At 41.3% G+C, this 27002-nt stretch overlaps 2 protein-coding genes across 2 annotated transcripts; both read right to left on the reverse strand.

The window, feature by feature from the left end:
• LOC145402580 (putative glutamate receptor) lies at positions 1-27002 on the reverse strand. Its single transcript, XM_080274578.1, has 14 exons — positions 26950-27002; positions 8639-8725; positions 8148-8251; positions 7795-7917; positions 7201-7421; positions 6233-6361; positions 5931-6089; positions 5389-5479; positions 4593-4893; positions 4165-4385; positions 3362-3542; positions 3012-3111; positions 493-622; positions 1-87 (listed from the first exon to the last, which is right to left on the reverse strand). The coding sequence occupies exons 2-14, from the start codon at positions 8718-8720 to the stop codon at positions 1-3; spliced, it is 1929 nt and encodes a 642-aa protein (XP_080130704.1). The 5' UTR covers positions 8721-8725; positions 26950-27002.
• Positions 14830-25231, reverse strand: LOC145402581 (uncharacterized). The gene is made up of 11 exons (XM_080274579.1): positions 25097-25231; positions 21989-22111; positions 20119-20339; positions 19087-19215; positions 18690-18848; positions 17682-17949; positions 17093-17227; positions 16350-16530; positions 15968-16067; positions 15483-15612; positions 14830-14916 (listed from the first exon to the last, which is right to left on the reverse strand). Exons 1-11 carry the CDS (start codon positions 25229-25231, stop codon positions 14830-14832), a joined length of 1668 nt encoding a protein of 555 aa, XP_080130705.1.

Below are 27002 nucleotides of genomic sequence, written 5' to 3' on the forward strand. Positions count from 1 at the left end.
TCAGTGGCAAAGACGAGGGTAGACCCATTCCAGACAGAAGATTAGAAGGCAAATAGAGTAACCGCCTGCTTGCACCACAAACATCCCCTGTGAATGGAACAAACCTTATAATAAAAGACGATCGTAAGGGATAAGTGGGCATAACAGTAGATATATCTTGATTTTACTACGATAAAAAAAAAAAGCACAAAAGAAATAAACAGTACAGCCATGGCTAAACCTAGCTGACAATCCTACGCCAGTATTGTGTACAACCTTCCTCATTTCTCATTCCCCCTTAAAAAACAGATAGGTTAGTATCATTCCTTCTCATACTGTTCTCCTGTGCTTCGTTTTGTTAGCAATTAAAAATAGTTCACGTAGCATCTTACACTGCCATCGCAGGAAGACAACCGTCAGCTAACTTTTAATTATGACTGTATAGGAAGTATTCACGGATTGCATATTTACAGTGTAGTATATTGATTAAACACTAAATTTCTTCAGCTTTACCCAGAGGTTGGTGAGGCCCAGTTTCGTCCTAACGGCAACCTTCTTGGGAGGGTTGAGACAAGAGGTAAAATTTGGGGTATAGAGCTTGAGCCAGTGATAGTAGATGCCGGACTCTACCACACTTAGCACTCTGTGGGGAAAGGAAAACAATGTCAACAGTCACAATGTATGGTGCAATTGGTGCATCCAATACCAATAAGGGAGATTTTTTTTTTTTTTTTTTTTTTTTTTTATAAATTTCAGCTTTTCCGTACACATACACTTAACGTGAGGACCCATGTCAGTGCGTCGTGTGAGGTTCGTGACAGACTTCGAGTTTCTCTCTGCGGGACCAGATGAGATCTATTAACATTTATTTTTCAACCACGTACTATACGTAAAAGGTTTTTGCAGCAAAATAAGTAACTATAAGAGGCTGTTGCAAACAAATAAGGAGATAGTGATATGCTCCTTCATGTAAACTGTGATTTGTTTGAGTATTCGTTGTAATGAAATAGTCACATTCCCCTATGAACACTTAATTTTTAATTCACTCTGCAGATACGATTACTTATACTCTCGCTCTAAAAAAGTATCTAGAAAATTTCGTGCATGTCATCATGGCACATGTGACGTATGTTTGCAGGATATGGTAAAGGACAAAGCATTGAGACGGTAGCCACAAAGTTGCCAGGCACTGCATGAGATAGATCTTGCCGTTTGACAATAAAACACATCTGTAAATATTAACTGCTATGATCATACTAATTGGGAATAGCTATGTAAAAATATATTAAAAATGAAAAGAGTACACTTTGCCATGTTTATGCGCTGTAGTGGTGGTGTAACAACCCAACCGAATGGTTCGGGACAGACCCAGATTCTCAGGTCTCAGCGCGAGATTTTTGAACCGCAGATTCTCCCATCAACCTGCCTTATATTGCTTCTCTTTCACTATGGTAATGTAGGTATGGGAGTAAGAGATACGAGGACTGTTAAGGGGAACGACATGGTTGCGTTGAGGCAACGTCCGCACAGGAAAAAAGAAAAAGAAAAAAGAAAAACGGACACTTGTGATAATGGACGCATATATAATACATGGCAACTCAGTACCTCCAGCACCAACACGCTCCCTCACCTTCCCATCCTTTCCTCCCTTCCCTCACCCTCACTACCCCACGCCTCCTCACCTAACCCCCTCTCCCACGTCGTTACCGTACCACGAAAAAAACTGTACTCTTCTCCTTGCACAACCATCGAGGTGCGGGACGCTGAAAAGTTCCTGAGCGTGCATGCCAGTTTGAACCCCTAACATCAAGACAAATACTACGCATGCAGTATCCTGACATTCGACTGTCTCTTAACTCTGTGTGATGGGGTAGGGTTGTAGCACGAGGAGGGTTAGAGGAGCTGATGGCTGCTACTGAACTTCACCTTTCCCCATCCCCATCTCTCTCACACATGCTTACCTGAGAGGCGAGTGTCTGGCTCCTATAACATTTGTCTTACATTTAGTTGTTCGAAGTGGTGGAGGGAGTGCAGAAAGACGATCATTCCTGAGGTGCACAGAACTTTTCCGAAGCTCACACTCTTAGGGAATTAAATTAGCTTCCTCTTTACAGATGGATAACAGAGATCACTAGCTTTCAGTCATGGCAAAAGAAAGTTATTTATCCTCCACACTATCACAGCCCAAGGGTGTACCGGAGGAAAAACCACGAAAACGCAGATAAATGGTTAAGTGCATGGGGAGCTCCGTCCACCCTCGCTGACATCTGAGTAGGAACTAAGAAGTGACGGTGAAGGGACCCGGAGTAGGGACCCACGACACATGGTCGTACAGACCCGGAGCAGGGACCCACGCACGTGGTCGTATACACTAGAACAAATACACGAAGAGAAGCGTCCAGTTTGACAAACCCAAGGATGGTATTCAAGGGCTGAGGGATATTCTTTAAGAATTCATGTACACAGTAAATTATTTTTTGTTGGATAGACTTATAATTAATTCATGTAAACGGCAGTTTAGCCGTCAACAGTCATCCTTCATCTTACACATTCTAGGATAGGACAACGTATGTGGGCTGCTTGCTTTTAGTTCCACATTTTTCCATAAAAAGTGGACCTTATGCATTTGTTACTGGATGTCAGGATGCACAGATGTGGTGATCAAATGGCAGTAAATTGAAATGCCAGTCAAAAGTTAACCAAGATAGAGTCCCGACTAAGGAAGGGAGCAGTCTGAGAACTGAATTTCATTTATGCATGAACAGAACTTCCACAAGTCATGACGACACGTCATAAGAACACCTCCAATATCATCACACCAACCCTGAATTTAGACAGCCGTAGCATGTATTCAGCATGGATAAGGCAACGGGAGTAGGAAATGAACAAGTGATGCAGGATACACACTGGCAAACCTGGCAAGGTCGTCCCCATTACGCACGAGAAATAGCCCTGCGAAATGGAAGGGGAGCGTTATATACTGTATGAACTACCCCTCTTTACTGACAACGCAACCCGTGCATAATTCTCACCTGCTGTTTAAGGCAAGCAACAGTGGACTGCCTTTTGGAACTGCAATGGCCGCCAGCATAGGGAGGATCTCTTCTTTGGCGTGGTAGAAGTCACACCTGCCTGTTTAATAACGAAATTTTATGGTTTAGCTCTCTTTCTGCTGCCTACGTTCTAGATCTGACACGTTAATGGCGTGATAATACCGTTTATAGATTTTTTTTTTTTTTAAATGCAAGGAAGAAGGAACCAAAGGCCAGAAACCCGGAAGATTGATGTCCCCAAGTAAAAACAAAAACAAATTCAGGGTCCGTACTGTACATCTATTCCAGCTTTTACGGTACTTTAAATATACATCATACATCCAACTCACCTTTATCAGAAAAGTCATTCGCCACCATCACCGTGGTTCTGGAATCCAGCAAAACAAGGACGTGGGTTCCTCGACGCACGTGTTGGTCCAGGTAATAGTTTAATGCGGACACGTAGATGGGCTGGAAGCGACCCTCATGACGCAGGTCCGCTATCTGACGCAGCAAGCCTCTCTCTGCGTCCTGGTGAAGCAAGCCGAGTGGGAATGAAACTGGTAAGATATGTGGGCAACTCTACAGTATAGTTATAATAACTCTATGGTAATTCTGTGTAGCGTGGTATGGCTTGGACCCCAGGCAACAGTAGGCACAAGCATGGGCAATCTGGGTGTTTGAAGATCCACCTTGGGGGATTCGTGTTGCGACTGGGGGGAGGTGCCATGGCAACGCAGTACACATCATCGTCTCTTCATATGCACGATCCCTCAGTCATGCACCAAATTACTTAATGGTACTGATGTCTGAGTTATACTAAGCTGTTTATAATGGGAAACATATTGTTGAATAGCTGCGTCATGTAGACCAAGGAAAGAGTCAATAATGTACTGTATTAATTATGTAAGATAGAGGTATGTGAGGTAACAGAAGACTAAAACCTTTGGCATCAAGTGAAAATATATTGTTTGCTGGAATTTATAACGTGAAATAGACACACTCCAAAGTGGGGCAGGTGTAATGAAAGAGTACAGTATTGGATACATTTTTAATTGTCATATAGCTCGTATACCAATTTTAGTTATATAACATAAATGTGCTATATGACAAACAAAACTATATCTCATACTATTTCAGTACAGTCACTGACCAAGAACGAACTTGCTTGTGTTGTTCCTTTTGGCGTAATAACGATGACGGGACTATGGAGGATGTCCTTGAGCATCTGTATGGGCAGGGGTGTATATCTGACGGCCAGGAGGGACATGAGATTCCCGGCGTAACTCTGTATTGTCACTAAAACCATCATCATCCACACCCCTAACACCACTCGCTGCCACCACCACCATCCCCGCACTTTCACACCTAAATCTGTTCGGGCAAGGATTATGATGGTTGTACTTACACGCATAGATTTCGTGGAGACACATCATATGTACATACATACATACATACATACATATCTATCTATCTATCTATATCTATCTATCTATATATCTGCCCCATCCAGGGTGCACAGGCCACCATGTGTAGGCTCATGAGTGCCGGATTGCCAGTGCAAATAGGAGGAAACATTACCTTCCTGCAGCAGCACACGTAGACAACCTTGAACAGTGGGCGAGATCTTAGTGTGCACCAGCATGTCCTCGGGTAAGAACATGGGTAACATCACCATGACAAGGAGAACCACGATCAACGCCAGAAACAACGCCAGCCACACTAAAGGTTTCATGGGTATAACAAAGCCCCAGGGATCCACCTCGGGGTCCTTGCGCTGCACGACAATTCTGCTGTGCCACACGGTCAGAGGGAAGGTGAAGTCCACCACTCGGTATCTTACGAAGGTGGTGTGTAAGAGGCTTAAGCTGAGGTCCACTTCCTGAAATTATGGTTTAGCTTCATTATATCTGTCTATCTAACTGTATCTGACTATCTTTAGCTTCGTTATATCTATCTGTTCATCTATTTATCTATCTTTAGCTTCATTATCTATGTTTATCAATCAATCTTTCTATATATCTACCTATATATTTATTTATTTATCTATCTATCTATTGCAATACATATTAAGAGGAATATTCATTGAACAGGTATATTCCATTACTTTTTCCAAAGTAAGCCAATTAATCGTTGCCTCCATTTACATCCATTAACAAAGTTGTCAAATAAATGCGTACATATATATAAGGAGAAAATTTTATATACCGGTATACGGTTGTGGTCAGGTTATCGCTCCACTTTTTGGTCGAAAAATTACAAAACGTACACAATATTTAAAAAAGTTTGTTAGGTTTCGAAGATAACATCACTAAGTTTCAAAAGTCACTGTTCACTGTCTCTTTTTAATTCCAGAAACTAAATATGTGACACTCACCTTTCTCTGCAGCATCCCCACCATGCCGGTGAAGGAACCATTTGGCATTTCGACACCCCATGCTTCATCAGCGGGTGAATTGATCTCGAAGCTTCAGTGCATGGAAAGTACACCATTGTCAGTGCTGTTAACTTTTTATCGCACTTATCATGAAACAGTTATGTGATTATACTGCAAGTTTTATTGAATATTTATAACGCCACTAAAGAACACATTACTTAAGGGGAATGTATAAATAATCTTGAAAATTGTCGACTTTCTTAAGATATAATGAAGTGGGCAAACCATATCTTGTGTCCGAACAGAACATTAAGTGAAAGTTTTGCATGATGCGGCAAGTTACACATTCAATTTGTAGGACAAGAAGAAAAATGAAGAGTACCATACATTCAAAATGGTAGATCTTGGCTCCGAATCTGCTAATATCAGTGACACCTGATTGAAATACATAGAATTTATGAACGTACTTCCATTATGTTGCTACTACACAGTCATAAATAACCCAAGCTGTGTATATCACCCCATCACCTTAATTAACTTACGTGAAATTCATATTCTGAGCAATGAGTTCGAAGAGGCGAATTTCAGGGTCAAGTATTATGATTCTCTTGCCGCCAGGAGCGCCAGGGTCGTCCACGATTAACCTCTTGGTGGACGAATATTCCACATAAGTAACTTTCAACGTGGGTCCATTAGCAAGCCTGGAATTTTAAAGAGAAAGAAGGCATGCATTTGGTAACTTATTCCAGGACTCATTTTGGCACTAGATTTATTACAGTATGTCATAAAAACACCAGGTAATTTATTCCTCAGCCTCATTGTTTTGGGCTCTCCTTTTTCTTACCTTTCAAACTTTTCAGGGAACAGCGGACGTCTAGGTGTGAAAGCCTGTTTTTTCTGAGCAGGGCAGGTGCCAACCTCATGGGGTTGAGAGCCTTCAGTGCCGTAGGGTAGTTCCACGTACACGAAACATCTGTGGATAAATATTGTCTTGCAGTACACCCTTTTATTATGACTATTGTAAATGCAGGCTACTTCCCGGGCATCAACAGCCATCCTCCAATATCCAAGAAATGAACACAAGATATGGGGAAGGACTGGGACGACACTCAACTTACCATTCCCGAGATTCTACAACGTGAATGATTCAATTCGGTATCTGTTTTGGAGTAATATACTGTAAGTGTGTGTGATACCTCCTTGATTCTTATAATAAACATAATAATAAGGTCAAGACAGAGATCCAAACAGGAGTTATGAAAAAAGGATAGGGCTGATAATGAGTACTTTGGAGGGATAAATTTCATATCAGATGTTTGTGTGAGATCTTGTGTTGCGTGTTTGAAATGGACAGGGTCTTTGTAGGCTGGTTTAGAGTTCTGTGAAACCTATGAGTGACATGGCCTTGCCACTGGACCCGAGGAAGCAATACATATCATGTCCAGGATGAGAAAGGGCGGCACTGTAGTCAAGATATGTTTATCTTCTGATATTTTCTGCCGCTTTCCGAAGCCTAAGTTTGTTGCAAGGGGAACAGTCCCTGGAGGAACTTGGTGTACCGCCCTTTGCCTCTCAACCTCTAATCTCAAAGTTCACAATCCCTAACGTTTGTCTCTCCTTTTCGTTAACATTTGATTATGCCGAACACCATCCTAAACATAGGAATCAGAGCACAAAATTGTAGAGCGATGACTGTCATTGTGATGTGCAGCTGGAAGGAGAGAAGTCTGAACTAGGGCAAACTGAGTACCCCACAGTATACAGAACACTTATTAATCTTCATTTAACAACCATATAAATACTGAAGCTTACTTGTAGACTGATGTGTTGGTGAGAATAATTAGCATGGAATTGGTCATAGCAAGGGTGCTGCGGATGTGGCTGAGGCTGTGGAATGGGAGGCGGGTGAGGATGAGGAGCTTTGTCGACCACACAAGAAGGCGGTTTTTGAAGGACCACTCGGTGAACTCGGCAAGGAAGGCTGGGTCGTCACTCACCACCACCATCGTTATGAACCATGACACCCATCTCAGCTGGTGGTTATCACAAGGAGTTTTAATGAGAGTAGGCCATCCACGTGAACAGTACCCTGAGAGTGGTCTAGCTACCTCAGCTTAAATGAAAGTGACCCACCCGCCTCAGCATCAGTATGAGAGTGACCTACTCACCTCAGCATCAATAAAAAAGTGACCTACCCACTTCAGCATCAACATAAGAGTGACATACCCACCTCATATCAACATAAGAGTGACCCAGCCACCTCAGCATCAATATAAGAGTTACCTACCTACCTCAGCATCAATAAAAGAGTGACCTAACCACCTCACTATCAACATAAGAGTGACTTACTCACCGCATCAATATCAGAGTGACCTATCCAACTCAGCATTAATTTGAATGACCTACCTGGTGAGCCTGGCTGACCACCTGGGAGAGCTGTGCCTGCGTCTTGTTTGCATCCTGGCCGTCTGTTGCCACCTCAAACACCCCAACACCCCACGGCGCTCCAACCTCACTCACACCTACAAACTGGAAAATAAAAGACTCCATGGAAAAAAGCATGTGGAGTACTTTCTTTTACAAGTTATTCCGAGAGCAGAGAGAAAAGTAAACTATAGACTACAATTCTTTTTTTCAGCCTCAAAAAAATGCAACTACTGTATTTTAATTAATTTTCCAAACAACAAATATATTACACGATATGAATTTTGTTCCTGATATATGTTTCAACAACAAACATAATCCCTTTGTAATCCTACCGGTGTCTTTTTCTCCGTGACGATAACAACAAAGGCCGGGTGTGATGCAGCTCCTAGTACGGCGTTCAGTGCCTCCACCTCCATTCCTGCCTTACCCACTGACCCTAAAATATAACAGAATTAGATATCAGGTTTGCACTACCACAGAGCCAATCAGGTATTCATTAATGACTTAGAATAGAGTAGTTTATGTTCACGTTTTCAAATAGATTTTTTTTTTCTGATAGAGAATAGGGCTTTATGTCACTGTCTTTACAAAATGAAGAAAAATTATGCAGAGGAAAATCTAAAGTTGTTATAGATGCCCAGGTTATGTGTTACACAACTTGGATATAAACAAACTCTTAAGTTGGTCTACCTCACGTTATTTTATTTTCCTAGTATTCTTTCTCCTTGTTTTATTTTCTAGTAGTAAAAATTTGGTCAACCATTTCCAGACGCCTTGTATAAAGAACACTTGTGGTTTTCCAGAATTTGTGTTGGCAACGTACCAGGCACATACAGTTGCTGAACACCTGCTGAACACGACTCTGTGATCAGGATGAACAGTAGAACAACCGTAGTCACTCCCATTTCAGCTGCGGAAGTAATAATAATAATAATAATAATAATAATAATAATAATAATGTATGTAATTTCTTAAAAGAGACAGTTCTAAAATCTTGAAACCACTAGTTCTTGAAAAATGCTCGAGACAAATATATATATATATATATATATATATATATATATATATATATATATATATATATATATATATATAAAGAGAGAGAGAGAGAGAGAGAGAGAGAGAGAGAGAGCAAAATCAGGAAAACTTCTTTCAAAGCTCATATCACTCTAAGGCAACTATAATTATGTAGGTGCTTCAGAGCCTATATTTCGCTATTTTCTTACTGTATGCCTAAAAATGCCAACTCTTTCATTCAGTCAGTATTTACAATTATACATTTCTGGCATGTTTTCTCCCATCCTACTTAAATCTTTACAAAATCTGTCCTTTTCCAAACTTCTGACACACAGAGTATGAAGTGATCACAGCCCTTTAACTGTTATATTTAAACTAATATACCCGCACCTTGAGGTGATACTGTCCTGTTGGGAGTGTAACCACGGCCGAATGATTTTCCGTCTCCTTCAACAGATAACAGGCTCTTGGTCACATTGTTCAGTTTGTAGAAGGTGACCCAGGACAGCCACACATGACGCAGTAGGACCGTCCTATGATGTCTTATTTGGAAAAGCACTCACCCCCCATACCGATTGTTCTCAGAATTGAATCACTTCATCTTTTCTTGACTTTAACCCTCCCACCAAGTTTGTTATAAACTGGATCAAAACTGTTTGAGTTGACGTTGCTCTTGACCTATGATTAATGACCTATGATCATTTTTGACCAAAATTTAATTACTTATTCCTCAGATAACCCTCAGAAATGACTTCAAATTTGGTGGACTTCCATCCAGTAGCCTTCTTGTATCGTCCTAACAGACAGACAGGGGGGACAGAAAGACAAAACTAATAAATCAAAAGGATAGAACCCCGGGGGTGTAGCAGGGATTAAAAAAAAAAGTTGGGTGGCCAATATTAATTATGGGGTGGCCAAGAAAAGCTCTTTAGGGGTCTACGGGTATTCCCTAGTGGCCAGGCATATTCTTGGAGAGATAAGACCCACTCTGGTCACTCCTCTGCCCATGCCACTGTAACGTCCTGCCTGGGTGTAATTAATTTGACACATTCCGGGGCAAAAGTATGAAGTTAAAATTATACACGCGGAAAGTTAGCATAATGCATTCTTAAAGTCGACCCATTGCATGGCTTATTCTAGTCTCGTTGGTGTTATTCAGTGTCTTAGAAAATATATATATATTACCATGACGGACAGGGATGGCCCAAACAGGCTGTGGTTGGAAGAGTAAACTCTTCTTTTGACCAACTCATCTGTATCACTCTCATAAATGATTTACTCTTGAGGATTTGAAAAAAAGCCAAATAAACTGAGCAAATATATTTATTAACTGTTTCAAGATGGCATTTTTTTTTTTACACAAGTGTTGCTCACAGTCTGGAGCCTGCAGAATATTCATCTGTTGCAGGAGCCACTCTATGCGTTCTTCTTGCAGGAACTACCAGCTGGCTTTGGCTTACTGCTACCACTCGGGGTAGACAGTAGGACTAGAGTACTGGCATAATTTTAAGGAAAACAAAAAAGAAACAACACAATAGGGTTTTTTTTTTTTTATCTTAAGGACGTTGAATATTAGTATAGGCTCCTGTAAAGTAGACATGCTGTGACATTGGCAAAGCTTAATTATGACTACCGTAATTGTGAGAATAATTATTGGGTGTTGTAGGAAGTGCATGAGAAACTTCACAATGTTGCTTACTCTTGGGCTACTTTTGAGTATAAAAAAAATACTGTAATATCTTGAAGTCAGTTCTCAGCTGTTATGGAGTTACAATTATGGCTTTACACGTGAAATATGTTAGAGAACATTTTCATCGAAAACTGGTCTGGCACAAGAAACCTAAGTATTATGGAATTCATTGAAAAGTATACGTATTATTTTTATCTGGATGCGAATTATTGGATTTCATCATCATGTCATGAGCCCTCATTTGGTAAATAGAACTTTGAGCAAGTTCTTTATCATCTGTTTTCTTCAAAAGATTCTCATAAATATACCCATGAGCACAGATTGTTGGTATTTGTCTGAATATAAAAAAATAAACTTGACCTGTGTGACTTAAAGTAGTTTGTCAAAGCCATAATTTTGTAATCCCTGTTTACTAGAGAAATGGGTGAAGAGGAATAAACTTAGAAAACAGTGGCCAAAAGCGCATCCTGAGCTGAAAGGTTTCCATGCATTTATAGCAGGAGGAATGTTTGAGCAGAGACGAAGGATAGCTCATTCTTACTGCCTGTCTCGCTAAGTGGAATGAGGATGGGTGAGGGACTGCATGCGAGTATGGTTTTGTACTCCCGAATTGTGATTTAACGTACGGTTGGAATGCTGTCGTGCGTATGTTCTCAGCTTGCGGCATCAAATTAAGCTGTTCACTTCTAACTGTCCTGTTTACATCAAATCCACGTACACCAAGCTTCCAATATATCTCCTGGAAATGTAGTTGATGTGCATGGCGGAGCTTGTCAGTGTCTGTGAGCGCTCTTCTTTCTTCATCTTCCCTTTGTTTACGTTGAAGACTCTGAAGCGACCTTGGCTTACACGTCTTTGAATTGAGGTTTCCTTCCTTCTGCCAGCGCCGCACCCACCGCTGCACAGTGGTGGCGCTGGCACCCGTCAGCTGTGCTATGGACCGCAGTGACATTCCTCCCAGCCACAGGTGCACAAACCTTGCACGTTCAGCCATCACCGTTTTCTTCAAAAAGTGTCGGCGCTTCATTGTTTTTCCTGTTCAGAGTAAAAGAAATTAAGTTCTCTTCGAAAAAAAGTGTTAATTTCATAAACCTCTGAGTGTGCAATTATACATTCGTTCGAGAAGTATGAACCACTGCTGAAAAAGAAAGAAAAAAATCTTTAACGTGGATGAACACATAATAATTTCATTCACTGGTTGTACTCCCCATCGGTTTTCAGAAGTGGCTGTCATGACATTTACTAATAGACAAAACATTTGTTTTCCCACTTTTTTCCGCGTTCATTCGCCAAGTGTGGACTCATCCTTTCAGATACAATAAGAATTTAACTAATGTATATTGAAGATGGCAAAACAGAGGAAAGAAACTAACTCAGTATTTCCAAACAGTATTTCCACTTCCTCGAAAGAAGTGGTGCCTGTGGCATTTTAGTGGTACGGACTGGGAGTGACAGGTTCAGTCAGTATTTGCAAAAAAGGTGACTTCATGGAACCAGATGAAGGAGACAGAACTCAGCAACTGAGTAACTGAACGAAACGAGATACTGAACTTAAAGGAAGATTTGGACGAGACAGGCGATGAGATCATACGGGGTGGGTGGACGGATTTTGAAAGAATGTGCTGATCAGCTGGTGCGGCCAATTATTAAATACGCACTGAACAGAGGAGAATTGCCAGTTGAGAGGAAAAAAACAGATATATTCCCGATTTACCAAAGTGCCTGAGTAGATCTTAATTATAAATCGGTTTCCCTCACCAGCGTTGTTTGCAAACTTCATGGAGAAAAAAAAAAATGGAGAAAAAGAAATTAGAAGATGGACGTGGTTTCTAGAAGAATATGAGGTGATAACTCGGAGACAGTTATGATTCAGGGAGGAAACATTGTGTGCCACGAATTTGTTGATTTTTTTCAGTACAGCGGTGCATTATTTTTTCGTGTATGTAATGCTTAAGGGAAACTACATTACAACATGTTCTAACTACCATACCACACCAGCGACGGCGACAGTCTAAATGAAAAGCATTACATTTTTCCCTTGGTTTGTTTGTATTGGTTTGATAAATGTATATCATTAGTGATATACAGATCAATGTATTGTATAATCGACCTCCTGAACATTTAAGATCTAAGTACCGATAAAATATACATCGTGTCAAAATATACGATAATGCTTGTTCAAAATATTTTTATATTAGTTCAGGTTTTGTAACTGTTTAAACTCTGAATTTTTTATTGATTTCAGTATTTGCACAAAATTGAGGGGGCAAATACCTTAATTTTTATGGACAGTTTATTATTCGGTGACAAGTAGTTACAGCGACAGAGTATTTATTGTTTTCCCTACCCCACAAATTTTGGCCCGATTTTGATAACAAAGGTTTTGGAAATCGACGCCATATTTCTAAGTTATACTAGGGTTACCAAAGTCTCCTCTCAGGTTTTAATATATACTCATCGTCTAACTTCATAACAACGAAGAGTAACTTGGGGGACACTATATGCACACGCGGACACCCCCAGCCAGAGGACTAGGAGGATAATCTTGCCCCTTGTTTGTGGATATCCGATTTACAGTTCTTGTCTTTTTTTCACTTTGTCTTATTCTGCCTGGTTCTTTCTGGCTCTCTGAACCCTACCTCACCTTACCCTATGGTGGATTGGTAGGTTTGGATGTTGATGGTGATGATAATGATGATGGTTTATTTTCTCATATTTTTCTTTGACCCTCATGCGGTGTGGTGCAGTGAGGATCTGTCCCTTCTCCCCTTGGGGCTAAGATACGAATAAACGTGTGTGTGTGGATGAGTAAATTGGAAGTGTGTTCCTGTCTCGGCTACCTCCCTTTCTTTGGGAGAAGCAGCCTAGGTATAGTAGATAGATTCTTTGACATTTTTTTTTTTACCTCTTTCCAGATCATATTCTTGTTTTTTATCAACTTTGTATGCAGGTTTTACTCAAATTACTCGTGTTCTATGCTTGTTTCACTGCCTCCTTCTCGCCCGCTCCTCCCTTTGCTTACGCTCCTTTCCCTTTCTCCATTCTCCAAACCTGACCTGTTTTTGCCTCTCTCTTCCTAGTCATCCAAACCCACCTACACTTTGATTACTTATCTATTCTCGATCAGATCTCTCAGTAGCACCACACTAACACCGTCAGCCACACCAGCACCACACTAACACCATCAGCCACACCAGCACCACACTAACACCATCAGCCACACCAGCACCACACTAACGCCGTCAGCCACACCAGCATGGCGCCACACTCTCAAGACTTACCAGAGGAGAGGGGATGGTGAGGCAGCGGCGGGTGAGGCAGTCAGCCGCGCAGGGTCACGCGGCCAGTGAGGCGGCCAGGCCACAGCCTAAGTATTTATTGACACACACACACACACACACACACACACACACACACACACACACACACACACACACACACACACACACACACACACACACACACACACACACACACACACACACACTGTTGTATGCCTGACATTTAGACTGTGCATGCGTTCTCCACTACAATATATCTGGGTTGACTGTGAATGTCAGAGGAACCACATAGTCTGCGAATTAGTAAATGACTGTTTTTTGTATAAAGTTTCTGCTTCCCTGAAATTTACAAATGTATACTTCTTTCTTATCCTCCGTACATCAGTTCTCTCTCTTGGTAACCATAACATGTTAAATATAATTCCTACTCCCCTCCGATAAACAGACTTCCAATCACCCAACTTTCATACGTCCCTGCATTTCTTATCCTATCTAGCTTACATAACCCTCATGCATTAACACTATCATTTCCATTACCCTAACACTCAATTTTTTATATTCAAGCCATTACAGTCTCATACACGCACAGTAAGTCAATGTGGACAGTTAAACCCTTTCACGCAGTCCTCTCGCAGCTGAAGTACTCAGACTTCATTTTACATATTAAGTCCTCCACATTGTCAGTTATCTACCTTACTGAATCACTTACGGTGCTCATTGTATTGGGTCAGCGATGCATAAAGTTTAGTGAACGAAAGAAGATATATAAAGCCAAAATTTACTGATCAGTTTATAGTCTGGTTATGCTTCGGATAAATAAATGGGACGCTTATATAGAGGTTTTACTTCATAATTCAAAAATTCTTAAGGATTAATAAGTTGAGATCTGGTGTACAAGTCACATTTAATTCATGTACTACAAATTTGTAATGACTGAGCTTGCCGTGTCCACCTTCCAGTCAGATGCTACGATTCTACAGTACGAATAAATTTCACTGTGTCCATTTGTCCAGCTGGCATCATGTTTCACTGGCAAAGGCGAGGGTAGACCAACTCCAGGCAGAAGATCAGAAAGCAAACTGCCTCGCCTCCTGCCAGTACTGCAAACATACCCTGTGGATGGACATAATAATAAAAAGTCTCATTACCATAATTAAAATCCACACCTTTAGCCAAACACTACCATATGTATTGACTGTACATTGGACTGTTATATGAATAGTTCTGAAATCCCCAGTGGTGCATGTGGTAGGTTGTGGCGACCATCATGCACTCACTTGATGTAATGCTCCCTACTTTTTCTAAAGTGACTCTTCACTGAGCAACAAGCCTAATGGCTTCCTGTAAGACAGGAAACCATCCAGAACGCTGGGTGGTAATCATATAACCAAATAACGGGGAGATGTGGAGCCTGCTATGGTGCTCCTGCTAACTGGATGGAAAGACGCAACTGCAGCGTCCATCCAGGAACCAAACCTCCACATTCTTCTCCTCCTCGCTGTAGAGAATCGCTGTCCACCGCAAGGGAACATGCTCACTGCACGAGACAGCTCTGCAGGAGTGATTGCTTGACTGCGGTTGATTGGTCTGCTCGGCTGGACAGACTGGGGTTACTCTGCTGCTGCTGCTGCTGCTACTACTACTACTACTACTACTACTACTACTCTGTGTTGCCTTACCCAGAGATTATTGAGATCCAGTGTGGTCCTTACGGCAACTTTCTTGGGAGGGTTGAGGCAAGAGGTGAAGTTTGGGGTATAGAGCTTGAGCCAGTAGTTGTAGATGCCTGATTCCACCACTCTCAGTACCCTGTGAGGAGGGGAATTAACTGCAGTATTTTTTACCTTAAATTGGCCCACATTCTTGTCTTTTTGCAGGTTGTTTCATATAACCCCGTAGCATAAAAAAAAAAAGACTATACTACAGCTCCAAGATTTTTTTCCCCACAGCACGTCTTCATGATCAGCGCTACATTCCAGTGCTAATCTACTGCTGAAACTCAGTAATCAAGATAAGTATACAGTAATTTTAGGGGAAGTTAGCGTCTAAGGGGTGTAATTAATCAAGACGCTAACAATACAGGCTGTATAATGTCTGTTCGTAATATAAAAAAGTGTTTCTATAACTTTCATTCTCAAACTCGAAAATCCATAAAGGAGTTCACCTGCTGTTGATGGCTGGCAGGAGTGGACTGTTTTTTTGGAGTGTAAAAGACGCCAGCATGGGCAAGAGCTCCTCCCTAGCGTGGTAGAAATCACACCTGCCTGTGTCAAAAAGGAAGTTCATGAATTAGTTCCTTTTTGTAGCCTACGTTTAGTGCTGTGGATCTCTCATGTTATAACACATTCTATTTCCTGTTCCCTCAAAAGAAAGTTAAGCAGTAAATGCCAAGTATTCATTTATTTCAAGACTCCAGCTCATCCATCTATGTATCTATCTATCTGTCTATATAGTGACCAAAATATAAACCATAATTGATGTTCATGTTGTCATATATTTACCCTTTCATCAATTTCCTTAACTGCTAAACGACTCCCAAGTTTTACCTGTTGATGAAAAGTCTTGTGCTATCATGACCGAAGTTCTGGAGTCGATGAGGATAATGACGTGTGTCCCCCGCCTCACGTGGGTGTCCAGGTACGTGCTCATCTCAGACACGTAAATTGTCTTGAAACGCCCTTCATACTTCAGGTCACCAACTTTACGTAACATGCCACTCTCAGCGTCCTTGGGAAAGAAATTTGCTATGATGGCCACCCCTTCTGGGATTAGGGTGCCTGGGATGGGTGGATAGGGTGGGTGGCTGGGTGGGCAGGGCTGGTGGTTGGGTGGATAGGTGGGATAGGAGGGTGGGTGGGCAAGGTAGGTTGGTTAATGGTTGGGTGGATGTATGACTTCTCTCAGGACATGGCAGGAAAATGGTTTATATTGCTAGTCCCTCTTTACTCAAGTTGACCTAAAATAACCAACTCTCCATCATGATTACTGAGTTGCAGCAAGAAATTAGCACAAGAATTTGCTACTAGTCATGAAGTGCTATGGAAAGGATGTAGAGTCATAGCGTTGTCTTTTTCTACCACTTATCTACGTGAAATAACCTGCAAGAGGACAAAACTCCTGGCTAAACTAACGTAAAAGGAGTTTAGTAAGTGGATGAATAATCTGAGTGTAGTAAGTGGATAAATAATTTCTCCCAACTCGATTACTAGACTAACCATTAACTGTCCAGGATTTTTGTAATATATTTTGGTTATGGCATATTTGAATCGTAACTTAAATTGACACTAACCAAGAATGAATGCGCCACGTTCGTCCCCGTCGGCGCAAAGACAGTGACATGGTTATCTAAGATGTCCTGGAGGGTCTGTATGGGCAGCGGGATGTATCTGACGGCCAGAAGGGACATGAGGTTCCCGGCGTAGCTCTGTGTCAGCACCAGTATCATCAGCATCCACACCCCCAGCACCACACGCTCCCACCACCACCACCACTTCAACGCACCCTTCACACCTAGATCTAAACACAGTATAGCACAATCGGGTTGACTACTGCAAGCCGTTACACTTTTAACTAAGCGGTAATAATAGATTTAATTGGAATATGATGATTGTTATGATGGTGTGCTATGGAAAGGATGTAGAACCGTAGCATTGTCTTATTCTGCAACGGAACTACGTGAAATAGATAGTAAAAGGACGAAAACTGGAGCCAAGTAAATTTTCCCGTATGTAAGCATTAAGTAAGAAGGTACACTAAATGAAATATACGAAGAGGAAATTGTCACCTTCCTGCAGCAGAACACGAATACAACAGTGTGTTTTTGTTTCCAGCCCAGTACGATGCAGTGCTTTGTCAGGGATACAGTAGGGCAAAAAGACCATGACTGCTATCACCACCAGCAGCGCCAGCAGGAGGGACATCCACACTAGGGGCCTCAGGGGCTGTAAGAATCCCCAGGGGTCCACCTCGGGCAGGCCGCGATGCACCATCATTCTACTGTACCACACGATCAGAGGGAAGGTGAAGTCAACCACCCTGGCTCTCTCGTACGTGGCGTGGAGCAGGGACAAGCTCAGGTCCGCCTCCTGCATGAAATTATTAACCTCTTGACTCCGAGGTCTTATTTTTCTAATGTATTCTTGCTTCCTTCAGGCAGTTTTATGTGTCTCAGGGAAGTTTGAAGCTAGGAAAGTTAGATGTAGTATCCATTAACCTTTTCTAAACAAGAGATCTGTCCTAATTAAATAAAATCATCCGGAGACAGCGCGACTAAACTAAAAGAACGATATCCAGAGTGAAAGGGAGGACTTCTGTAGGTCAACTTTTGCTGGTAAGATATTCAAACACATTCGTATATTTCTTAATACCTGTAATCCGATGACAATTTTTGGATCTCTTACTATCTCCAGATGATTTTATTTTCAGTTTTAGCACAACTGCAAAATTCCCATAGGCTGCATATGAAGAAATCCTATAATATCGACTTCAGATCATTTTAATTATGTAATGCAGTAACTACTATACGGTACCTGGTTCTGCACCATTCCCATCATTCCCGTATAAGTACCGTTTGGCAGCTCTTGGCCCCACGTACCGTCAGCAGGAGGCGTTTTGAGGAACCTAACAGATACACGAAAAAGATAAGCAGATGGATAGATAGATAGACAGATAGGTAGACAGCGAAAGGCAGACAGATAGACACTCACTTGACGTCAACTAGATTAGAATATTAGAGAAAACGCGATCATTTGAATTAATATCGATAAGAAATGAATGAATGAGTTGCAGAAATATCAGAACTGGAATCGATTTGAATGCCCTTGTTGTGTATAACCACACATGCTAAGAATTATATGAATGAATAGTGAATGTGGGAAGACACATACGTGAAATTCATCATTTCCGCAATGGCTTCAAAAAGTCTTATTTCCGGGTCTAGAATAATGACCTTCTTTCTTCCAGGAGCGTCTGGGTCGTCCACCACTTTCTTTTTGGTGGAAGAGAACTCCACGTACGCCGCTTTGAGTTGGGGTCGATTTGCAAGTCTGTGGTAGAGAAGAAAGTGAAAATAGAAATGAATCTTTCTGGAAGCGCCACCAAACTTCAACCAGTCTTAGTAATTTTTCTTAATATTAGCACGATAAATCAAGTAAGAATATATAGCAGTTAAATAGAGGGACTTCAAATTTGTGTAGGTAATTTGTAGCAACCATAATGGCTGGTGATACTAGGTAGGTAGAAGTATGTATGTATGCATGTATGTATGTATGTAACAATAATTACTTAAAAAATTTCTCTGGGAAGAAATGAAGGTGATGTGTGAAAATCAGTCCTTGTTCGGGCTTCCAAGTGGCAACCAGCTGAGGCCCATCATCCACGGTGCCGTACGGCATCTCCACGTACACGAAACACCTGCAGACAACGAAAAAAAAAAATCCAAATTATTTATAATTTATTTACTAAAATATCACATACGGAGGATCTTTAAAGTACTGTTACAAAAAATTACTTTAGTCAGGTGATTACAATACATACGGGTGTTGAGAGTGTATGGTACTTGTGCAGCTTTGATCTGCATTTTAAAAAATCTTACATCGGATCAAAACTACATACAGTACTGGAAAATATGTTAAACTTTGATATTTCTTTTCTGTGATGCATACAAGGTTATACAGGAGTTGAGGAGAAAGAAAATTGTAAAGGTCAAGGTGGGGGTAGAACCTACCTGCAGCTTAGCCATGGTGGTAAATTTAGTAACTGAGGCCTTTTAGCTTGTGGAGGGTTATTCTCCCACTACCCTGGATTACAAGGCCACCAAATCATCCAGGCTGACATAGTTACCTTCCCTAGACAGCGATGCTAACCACTCAGCCACCCCGGCGGTAGGTGAGACAAAAAAAAAAAAAGAACGGAATGGTGTGGACCAGGAATCCCATTACTCGAAAAAATTCCCCAAATGACGAAAGGATAGGTGTGGATGGTTAGTGCAGCACGAGTAAGATGAAGGCATGACTATAGAAGCGAGAGTAATGTGTACAAGACTGTGGTCGACTTAAAAGGGTTTTCTCTTGATGAATTTATCGTATTTTTGAATCCTCCTCACCCCATTTGTTGTGGAATTAATTACATTGATGATGATAATGACGATGTTGATAATGTGACGACGATGTATAATAGCTCACTTGATAATGAATAGCGTTAGTATGACTTAACAAGCAACAGAAGTACGACTATTTATAAAAAAAAAAAAATGATATAGTGTTCAGACAGGATATTAAGATTTGATGGTAAAACCTTTGACAAATCTTCACTTGCCCAATTCCTGACGACTGAGGTATGATAAGAAGCATGGAGTTGGTAACGGAGAGGGTTTTTCGAAGATCGCCAAGTTGATGGAGAGGAAGGCGGGAGAGGACGAGGAATCTTGTTGACCAAACGAAAAGGTGATCCTTGAGAGACCAGTGGGCAAAGGAGCTGAGGAAGCCTGCGTCATCACTCACCACCACCACAGTCACGTTCCAGGACACACGACGCAGCTGATGGCGGCAACAGGGTACAGTTTAGTGAGAATGTGTGTCTATAGTCCGTTTGTTTTAATCTCTAAAAGAACCCTAACCTCTTAAAGTTAATGTCCAAGTGTAGTCAGATTGAAGGATAAATCTGATTAGTAGCCAAGGAGATTCATTCCATGGCATCGTACTGCAGGTGTGGAAGTAGCACAGCTCCCTCAGATAGGATGCTCGTGACGTCACCACACAACAACAAACTTCTGGACGTGATAGTTTGGAAAGCCCTTAGCCGCAGCCACCCGATCCTAAAATGTGCATGCGCCAGCAATTTATCCTTGCAAATAATTGGATTTCAAACTCAGTTTTCACCAGTTGTGACCAGTGCACGCTGTGAGGTGAATTATAAACACTGAAGAGGTTTGGGAGAGCGAAGCCTTCTTCAGCTAAGTTTTTACGGGTTAATGAGCCCCAGGCTACCGTGCATACGTTGTGTTATGTCGGGAGGCTGCTGCTACTAGACGTGCTCTCACGTAGGACCAGCAAACTAAAAGTATAAATCAATACCTAGGTTTAGCAGTTTTTATTTTGAATATACAGTACACTTCACCGATGTTACAAAGTTCTCCAAACAAATCCGCAGTGAGATGGAGGGATGAAGAAGGGACGCGTGAGCTGGAGAGAGGGAACCAATAGAGGACAGGGCGACATGGAGGTTATTTGTTTGTGGACGACCCTTACGGCATTAAGGAGTTTGGCAATAGATAAACAGATATTTGCAATGCCTTGTCAGCATAAACGATGGCACAAAACTGAAAAAATACAAAGAAAAAGGTTATGTGATACAAGACGGACTGAGGCAAAACTTTGTTTAATATCACTCTCTTTTGCTGAGAATTACGTGACATGCTACACATTATTATCTAAAACAGATCATTCGATTTTAAGGCAACTCGAAGTACAGGCTGCTAAAACCAGATACTAGAATAGAGATGAGTTTTTACTAACCATCGTTCAGACCGCCCCGTGGTAGACGATGCTGCTTTACAGGTATATCCAATCTACAATGAATGGTTGCTGAAAGATATCCTATTGCCTGTGTTCTGTGTTGTGTATTTTCACAAATTGATAAAATCCATGTCTTAAATATTATACACATGCATATACACGAAATAATTACCATAGTCATGTACCGTTCCTAATACAAGACTCGGCCAACATGGGTCGCCCAATCGCAGAGCCTGAGTTGCCATATCGTGCAACCAATAACTATAGTTTTTCATTTCTTTTTCATACTAAGTGCTTCTCTGATTTTTGTTTTCAGAAGAAAATTTATGACCAAAAATATGGGCTGGGCTTCCATTACTGCCATAATCGGGCACTCGATACTTTATCCTCAGTTATTTTTAGTACGAGCTACCGGGAGGCCTTAGCAGCAGCCAAGATCTAAAGATTTAGATCTTGGGAGGCAGCTGGGCTGGCGGGAGGCGGAGCTTAATGACGTCAGTGCATCCTGTCCATAGTATCATTGTCTGTATTTAATCCTGGAAGTTACGTTTGATATTAACTTGGTGAACTCAACAGCCACAGTAGTTTTGATAGATCTGCTTCCCATCGGTTCAGTATTATAAGTTTTCCAGTGGTACAGTAATTAATGAAGCAAAAATTGCTTGACCTACTCGGCGAGCCTGGCCGACCACCCAGGGCAGCTGTGACTTCGTCACGTCAGCGTCCTGGTCGTCCACCGCCACCTCGAACACCCCCAAACCCCACGGCGCCACAACACCACTCACACCTGCAAACTGTTCAGATAACTTTTGAGATCATGCAAGTAGAAGACACGGACATACTCTTACAGATTCGCATGCTTAAATCAACAGGATAAATAGTAGCAGTGAAAAATTAGTCCATTCATCTGGCTGTAGAAAATGTTTGAACAAGGCAGTACTGTAACTTTCTGGGAGTCAATTGTTGTTTGGTGTTAACTATAACGATGTGTTGCACAGTCAGAGAGAGAGGGAGAGAGAGAGAGAGAGAGAGAGAGAGAGAGAGAGAGAGAGAGAGCACTAAGAAGCCATGTGAACCTGTTTTTTCACAGTAAACTTGTTCGACTTTATAGTATCAGCTCTTGATAATGGTCCTAGTACTGCTACTACTACGTCTACTTGAAAAAAAATAATAGTACTAATAATTAAAGTGTTCTGCATGTTTCGTGGTCATTATTACCAAAGATTTCCTTTCTGTGATGAGTATAAGGAATGCATCTTGAGAGGCAGCTTCCAGTACCGCATTGAGCGCCTCCATCGTCCCCGATACCTCACCAACCGCTCCTAAACACAAGCATGATAATAGTTAGCGACGTTACTGTATTAACCCTTCCACTGTAATAAGCATACCAAGTCCCTAAGGATGAGGGATGTGAGTTATGATGAAGAACCTGTATGATATAACTGTAAATCAAAACACACACACACACACACACACACACACACACACACACACACACACACACACACACACACACTAACATATTGGACTTACCAGTAGTAGTACCATGTCTAGTGTGAATGGCAGCTTCGATAACCGCAGCTGTACACAAGACCACAAGCGTTTCAATTGACCTCATCTCTCTCTTGAACGACTAGGTGCTGTGGGGTAGATTTCCCAGTGATATAGATGAGTTGGAATAATTGTAAGTTAGCAGGTTGTTCTGAGATATGCATTTTAAAGGACATATTACCAGTTGAATACATTTGAGTGTATTCTATTCGTCTTTTTATCACAGTTCTGGTTGGCCTTCACTACAAGCCTTCCACTCCACTGTTTTTGAGTCCTCATTGCAGTGCCTTTCTGAATGTATCTTTTTCATTGTTCTGCTCAGATTTTTGTCCCTTATTAGGAAGAAAAAGCATACAATGTGTACAATCAGAGGAAATAAAATAAATAAATAAATAAATAAATAAATAAATAAATGATAGTCAGTTATTGCAGTAGGGGGAAAAGACAATAAAATGCTATATTCTTTTTGATAAATATTTTATTAACCATAGATGAAACACTGATGTATTAACTGAATGTATTAAGTTATCACCTTTCCAAATCCTTTGAGACGGTTACATACACACACAAAAAAGGTAAAATTTGATCCATCTGGTTGATTAAGAATTTCGCCAAAGAATCGTGTCATTGGCTGTGATGTAGAATAGGCACAGTCATAGAACATCAACCACAAAAGGTAAGAGGTAAGCTATATGTATGTTTAATTATTTTTATTAATGTTTCTGACTCTGGACATAGATGTAATAATCCGTCCCCTGAGGTCCGGCAATTCCCCTACATGTAAAACACATTCACATGTCACAGCTTCGGAACTAATATCCTCCATTAGTTTTTAATGCATGCCAGGGCTGTCTCATTCAAGGCTGGTGTGAAGGTATTGGCTGGGCTGTTTTATGGTATGTCGGTGGGTCTTACGAATGATCAGTAATTTCTGCTCAAGCGAAATTCAGGTAATCGAACTGTTCCCTGACCTAGCACTGGCTTGAACTCGCGTCCTTTTGAGCAGCAGACCATTTCTTTAACCACTTAGGCCGGTGACAAAAGTTCGCCTAATCTTTTATCTCTTCTGTTTTCTCATTTTCCTCTAATGGCTAATATATCTAAACTGATAGATCTGATAAGAAGACAGCTATTTCATAATTTCTCCTTCAACGATGAATACGATCAGGGGGCAATATGTTTCAAGGATCATATGTTTCCCCTTGACAGATGTGGATGATAATGAAGAGGTGATGCTAAATTATGCTCCTTTTATCGAAATTGTAATATAGCATTTAATATAATACCATCAAGGACTTTACGTGCAGCCCTAAAGACCGCATGTAAAGTCAATTCATATGTTCCTAAGTAATTTTTGTACACTATTTTTATGCTTTTTACAGATGAACAGAGGAAGGAAAACAAATTAGATAAAAAGAATATTCCATACACCAGATTACAGGTGTCCTCCATTCATAAAAACTGTGACAGTTGGACTTGAACTGTTGTAGGTTGAAGTTTGGGGGGAAACTAATCAAGAGAAACGAGTTTCAAAGAGATGCAGTTCGGGGAATAAAGGAATTGTGATGAGCAGAAGTTCTGAAATATAGCAGTGTGAGAGCGAAGTCATGAGCCCTGCCAGATGCCGGTGTAGTTCATAGTTTACTATATCAACATTTTTTCTGTTTTATTGTATTAACCTTTTTTCTATGTATTTCATTTATGCTTTACTACCGAAAATGAGTGTAAAAAGGCGACTGTCTCGGAAATGGCTGGGAGTAACGCATCCTCAGCAGGAACTCCTCGAAATGCTGATTGAATGCATTGTAACTAATCTGAGATGACGGATGTGGTCGCATTCCTACCAGTCCCGTTGCTGAGTCAGAAGGGTAATGTACTCGAGCTGTTGGTGCACTCAGAACTGTTGGTTGAAATTGTGGTCTAATGAATTTTTCGACTGCAAGACGTTCTGAGGTGCTAGTGTAATTACTATCAAATTTGCAAGGGCCACCAGTTGTCCAGCATGCATTGGCTTTTTCAAGAGCTAGTTTCCCTCTTACGTTTTCCAGCTGGAGATGATAGAGACGGTCAAGTTTTTCACCCACTCTCTGTGCCCTGTTCAGTGATTTAATGGGGGGGTTATGCGTTCTGTGACGTGGTTCAGTAGGTGGGGTGTCTAGTAGAGATTGCCTCCTTTTCGCTTTCTGTCTTTTGGAGCGCAAGTCCCCTTCTCCTTGCCACCGCCTGACCCATCTCTGCACGGTGGTGGCGCTGGACCCCGTCCGCTCTGCTATGGACCTCAGAGACAAGCCCTCGTTCCAAAGGTAAATGAATCTTTTGCGTTCCGCCATCACCGTCTTCCTAAATGATCGGCGACGCTCCATATCTCCCCTGCGCGGAACAGTAGTACGTCAGATATAGGGTTATTATTAGATAGTGTGCTGGTTCTATAATAGTCTATCTGTCTGTCTATCTGTTTGTTCCTCTGTCTGTCTATGTATATATTCCTCTATCTATCTAGCTATCCATCCATCCATCCATCCATCCATCCATATATCTATCTGTCTATCTGTCTGTCTATAGTCAGAAGCCTTTAATTCCATAAGGGATGGTCACAGACAAATTGCCTTCATGTCATCCTATTCTGTGTCATTAGGCCTCCCTCCCTGCAACTCACACCCTCCTCTTTTATAATGGTGTTGAAACGAAATACGATCTACGTCAACAGATTTTACGCTACAACAGTTCCACTAAAAGATAAAAATAAAAAGGCAGAACAAGGAATTTTGAAAGCAAAGTGAATCATACATTCCTTGCAACTTTTCAGAATATAGTAAACCAAACAAAATTAAATTAAGATATATTACAAACTACTTTCGTTCTCTGGTCAAATGCATATTATTTTCGCCGTATTTTTACTGTCTTTAATTTGCCTTTCGTATTAACATTTGTCTGGTCTCGGCTGATTTTTCTAAGAGCTTTGGCGTGAGGAAATAAATGTGTAATTAAATGTACGCTGTGTGTAGATATAATGCACAGGGAGGTCCATGTATATAGCGCTCCACTAGACACTCTCCTGATGGTTTCTTACGTGATGTGGGGATGGGTCAGTCTGCTGGTGTGGGCGTGGGTGTGGCAGTGGGGGTAGGAAATGAATAACAATGCAGGGTAGACAACTGATAATGTTTACCGAGAAATTGACCATCGGAGTGGAAGAGGAGCGTTATATAAGGACCACCCTGTATTCATAAGGCAATGTAGAGAACTGTAGTGGGTTTGGTTTGTAAAATTGATTATGTATAAATGTGTCTCTTTTTAACATTTTAATATGGGCCCTTATTGAATAAAATCGATCACACAGTCCTTCAATACCCCTTCAGGAACGTAGGGGCCCGGGGTTAGGCTCCTTAGTCAACGTATTTCAAGGGTGACCAGTCATTAGGCCCTGAGCTGCAGTATGTGTGTAACAAGCCCCAGCCAGTCCTAGTACAACTCTCTGGCCCTTATTTTGGTCCGTTAAGGAAGCTTCCTATAACCTCTTCCTAATTGATATATTTTGCTTATTTACAGGTTGATATCCACTTCTGTGCTATTTAAATCATTCTGGTATCGCCATACCCTTCATAAAGAAAATAAAAACTCATATTAACCGGCTATATCCAAAATAAATCGCTAAGGAAGAGGTGTTACGGGAGCTCCTTTGCGGGATCCATCTCGCACTCCAGGTAGACATTTTATAACCCAGAATGGTCTCGTTATGAATCACACACAACATTGCTATACCCTTTTTACTCTAACTTGGTCAAAACTGCAGTCTTGACATTTTGAATACTGAGCCTTAGCAAGATATTAACACTAGACCTGATACTAGTTATGATGAGTTATGGAAAGGAGGTAGGGCAGCAGCATTGTCTTTTTCTGCCACTGACCTGCGTGATATAAACTGCAAAAGGACGAAAATTCGGACCAAGTTAGATTAAAAATAGTATAATGTATTCCCTGTATTAAACACATACGGTACACACAGAACACCGTCAGCCACACCAGCACTACACTAACACCGTCAGCCACACCAGGACGGCGCCACACTCTCAAGACTTACCAGCGGAGAGGCGATGGTGAGGCAGCGGCGGGTGAGGCAGTCGGTCGCGCAGG

Source organism: Coenobita brevimanus, chromosome 58 (genome assembly GCF_032717465.1).
Source record: "Coenobita brevimanus isolate Jiangsu-jjx chromosome 58, ASM3271746v2, whole genome shotgun sequence".
Taxonomy (NCBI): Eukaryota; Metazoa; Arthropoda; class Malacostraca; order Decapoda; family Coenobitidae; genus Coenobita; species Coenobita brevimanus.

Bases quoted from the DNA above. Each gene is read 5' to 3' on its own strand.
- LOC145402580 (XM_080274578.1), bottom strand. From the start codon at position 8,720: ATGGGAGTGACTACGGTTGTTCTACTGTTCATCCTGATCACAGAGTCG. The intron at 8,252-8,638 runs GTACGTTGCCAA...GTTATATTTTAG, and splicing joins TCAGCAACTGTATGTGCCTG to GGTCAGTGGGTAAGGCAGGA. The intron at 623-3,011 runs GTGAGAATTATG...CTTTCCCCACAG, and splicing joins TTGCTTGCCTTAAACAGCAG to AGTGCTAAGTGTGGTAGAGT.
- LOC145402581 (XM_080274579.1), bottom strand. From the start codon at position 25,231: ATGGAGCGTCGCCGATCATTTAGGAAGACGGTGATGGCGGAACGCAAA. The intron at 18,849-19,086 runs GTAATTATTGTT...TCTCTACCACAG, and splicing joins TTCCCAGAGAAATTTTTTAA to ACTTGCAAATCGACCCCAAC. The intron at 16,068-16,349 runs GTAAAACTTGGG...TTTTTGACACAG, and splicing joins ACAAGACTTTTCATCAACAG to GCAGGTGTGATTTCTACCAC.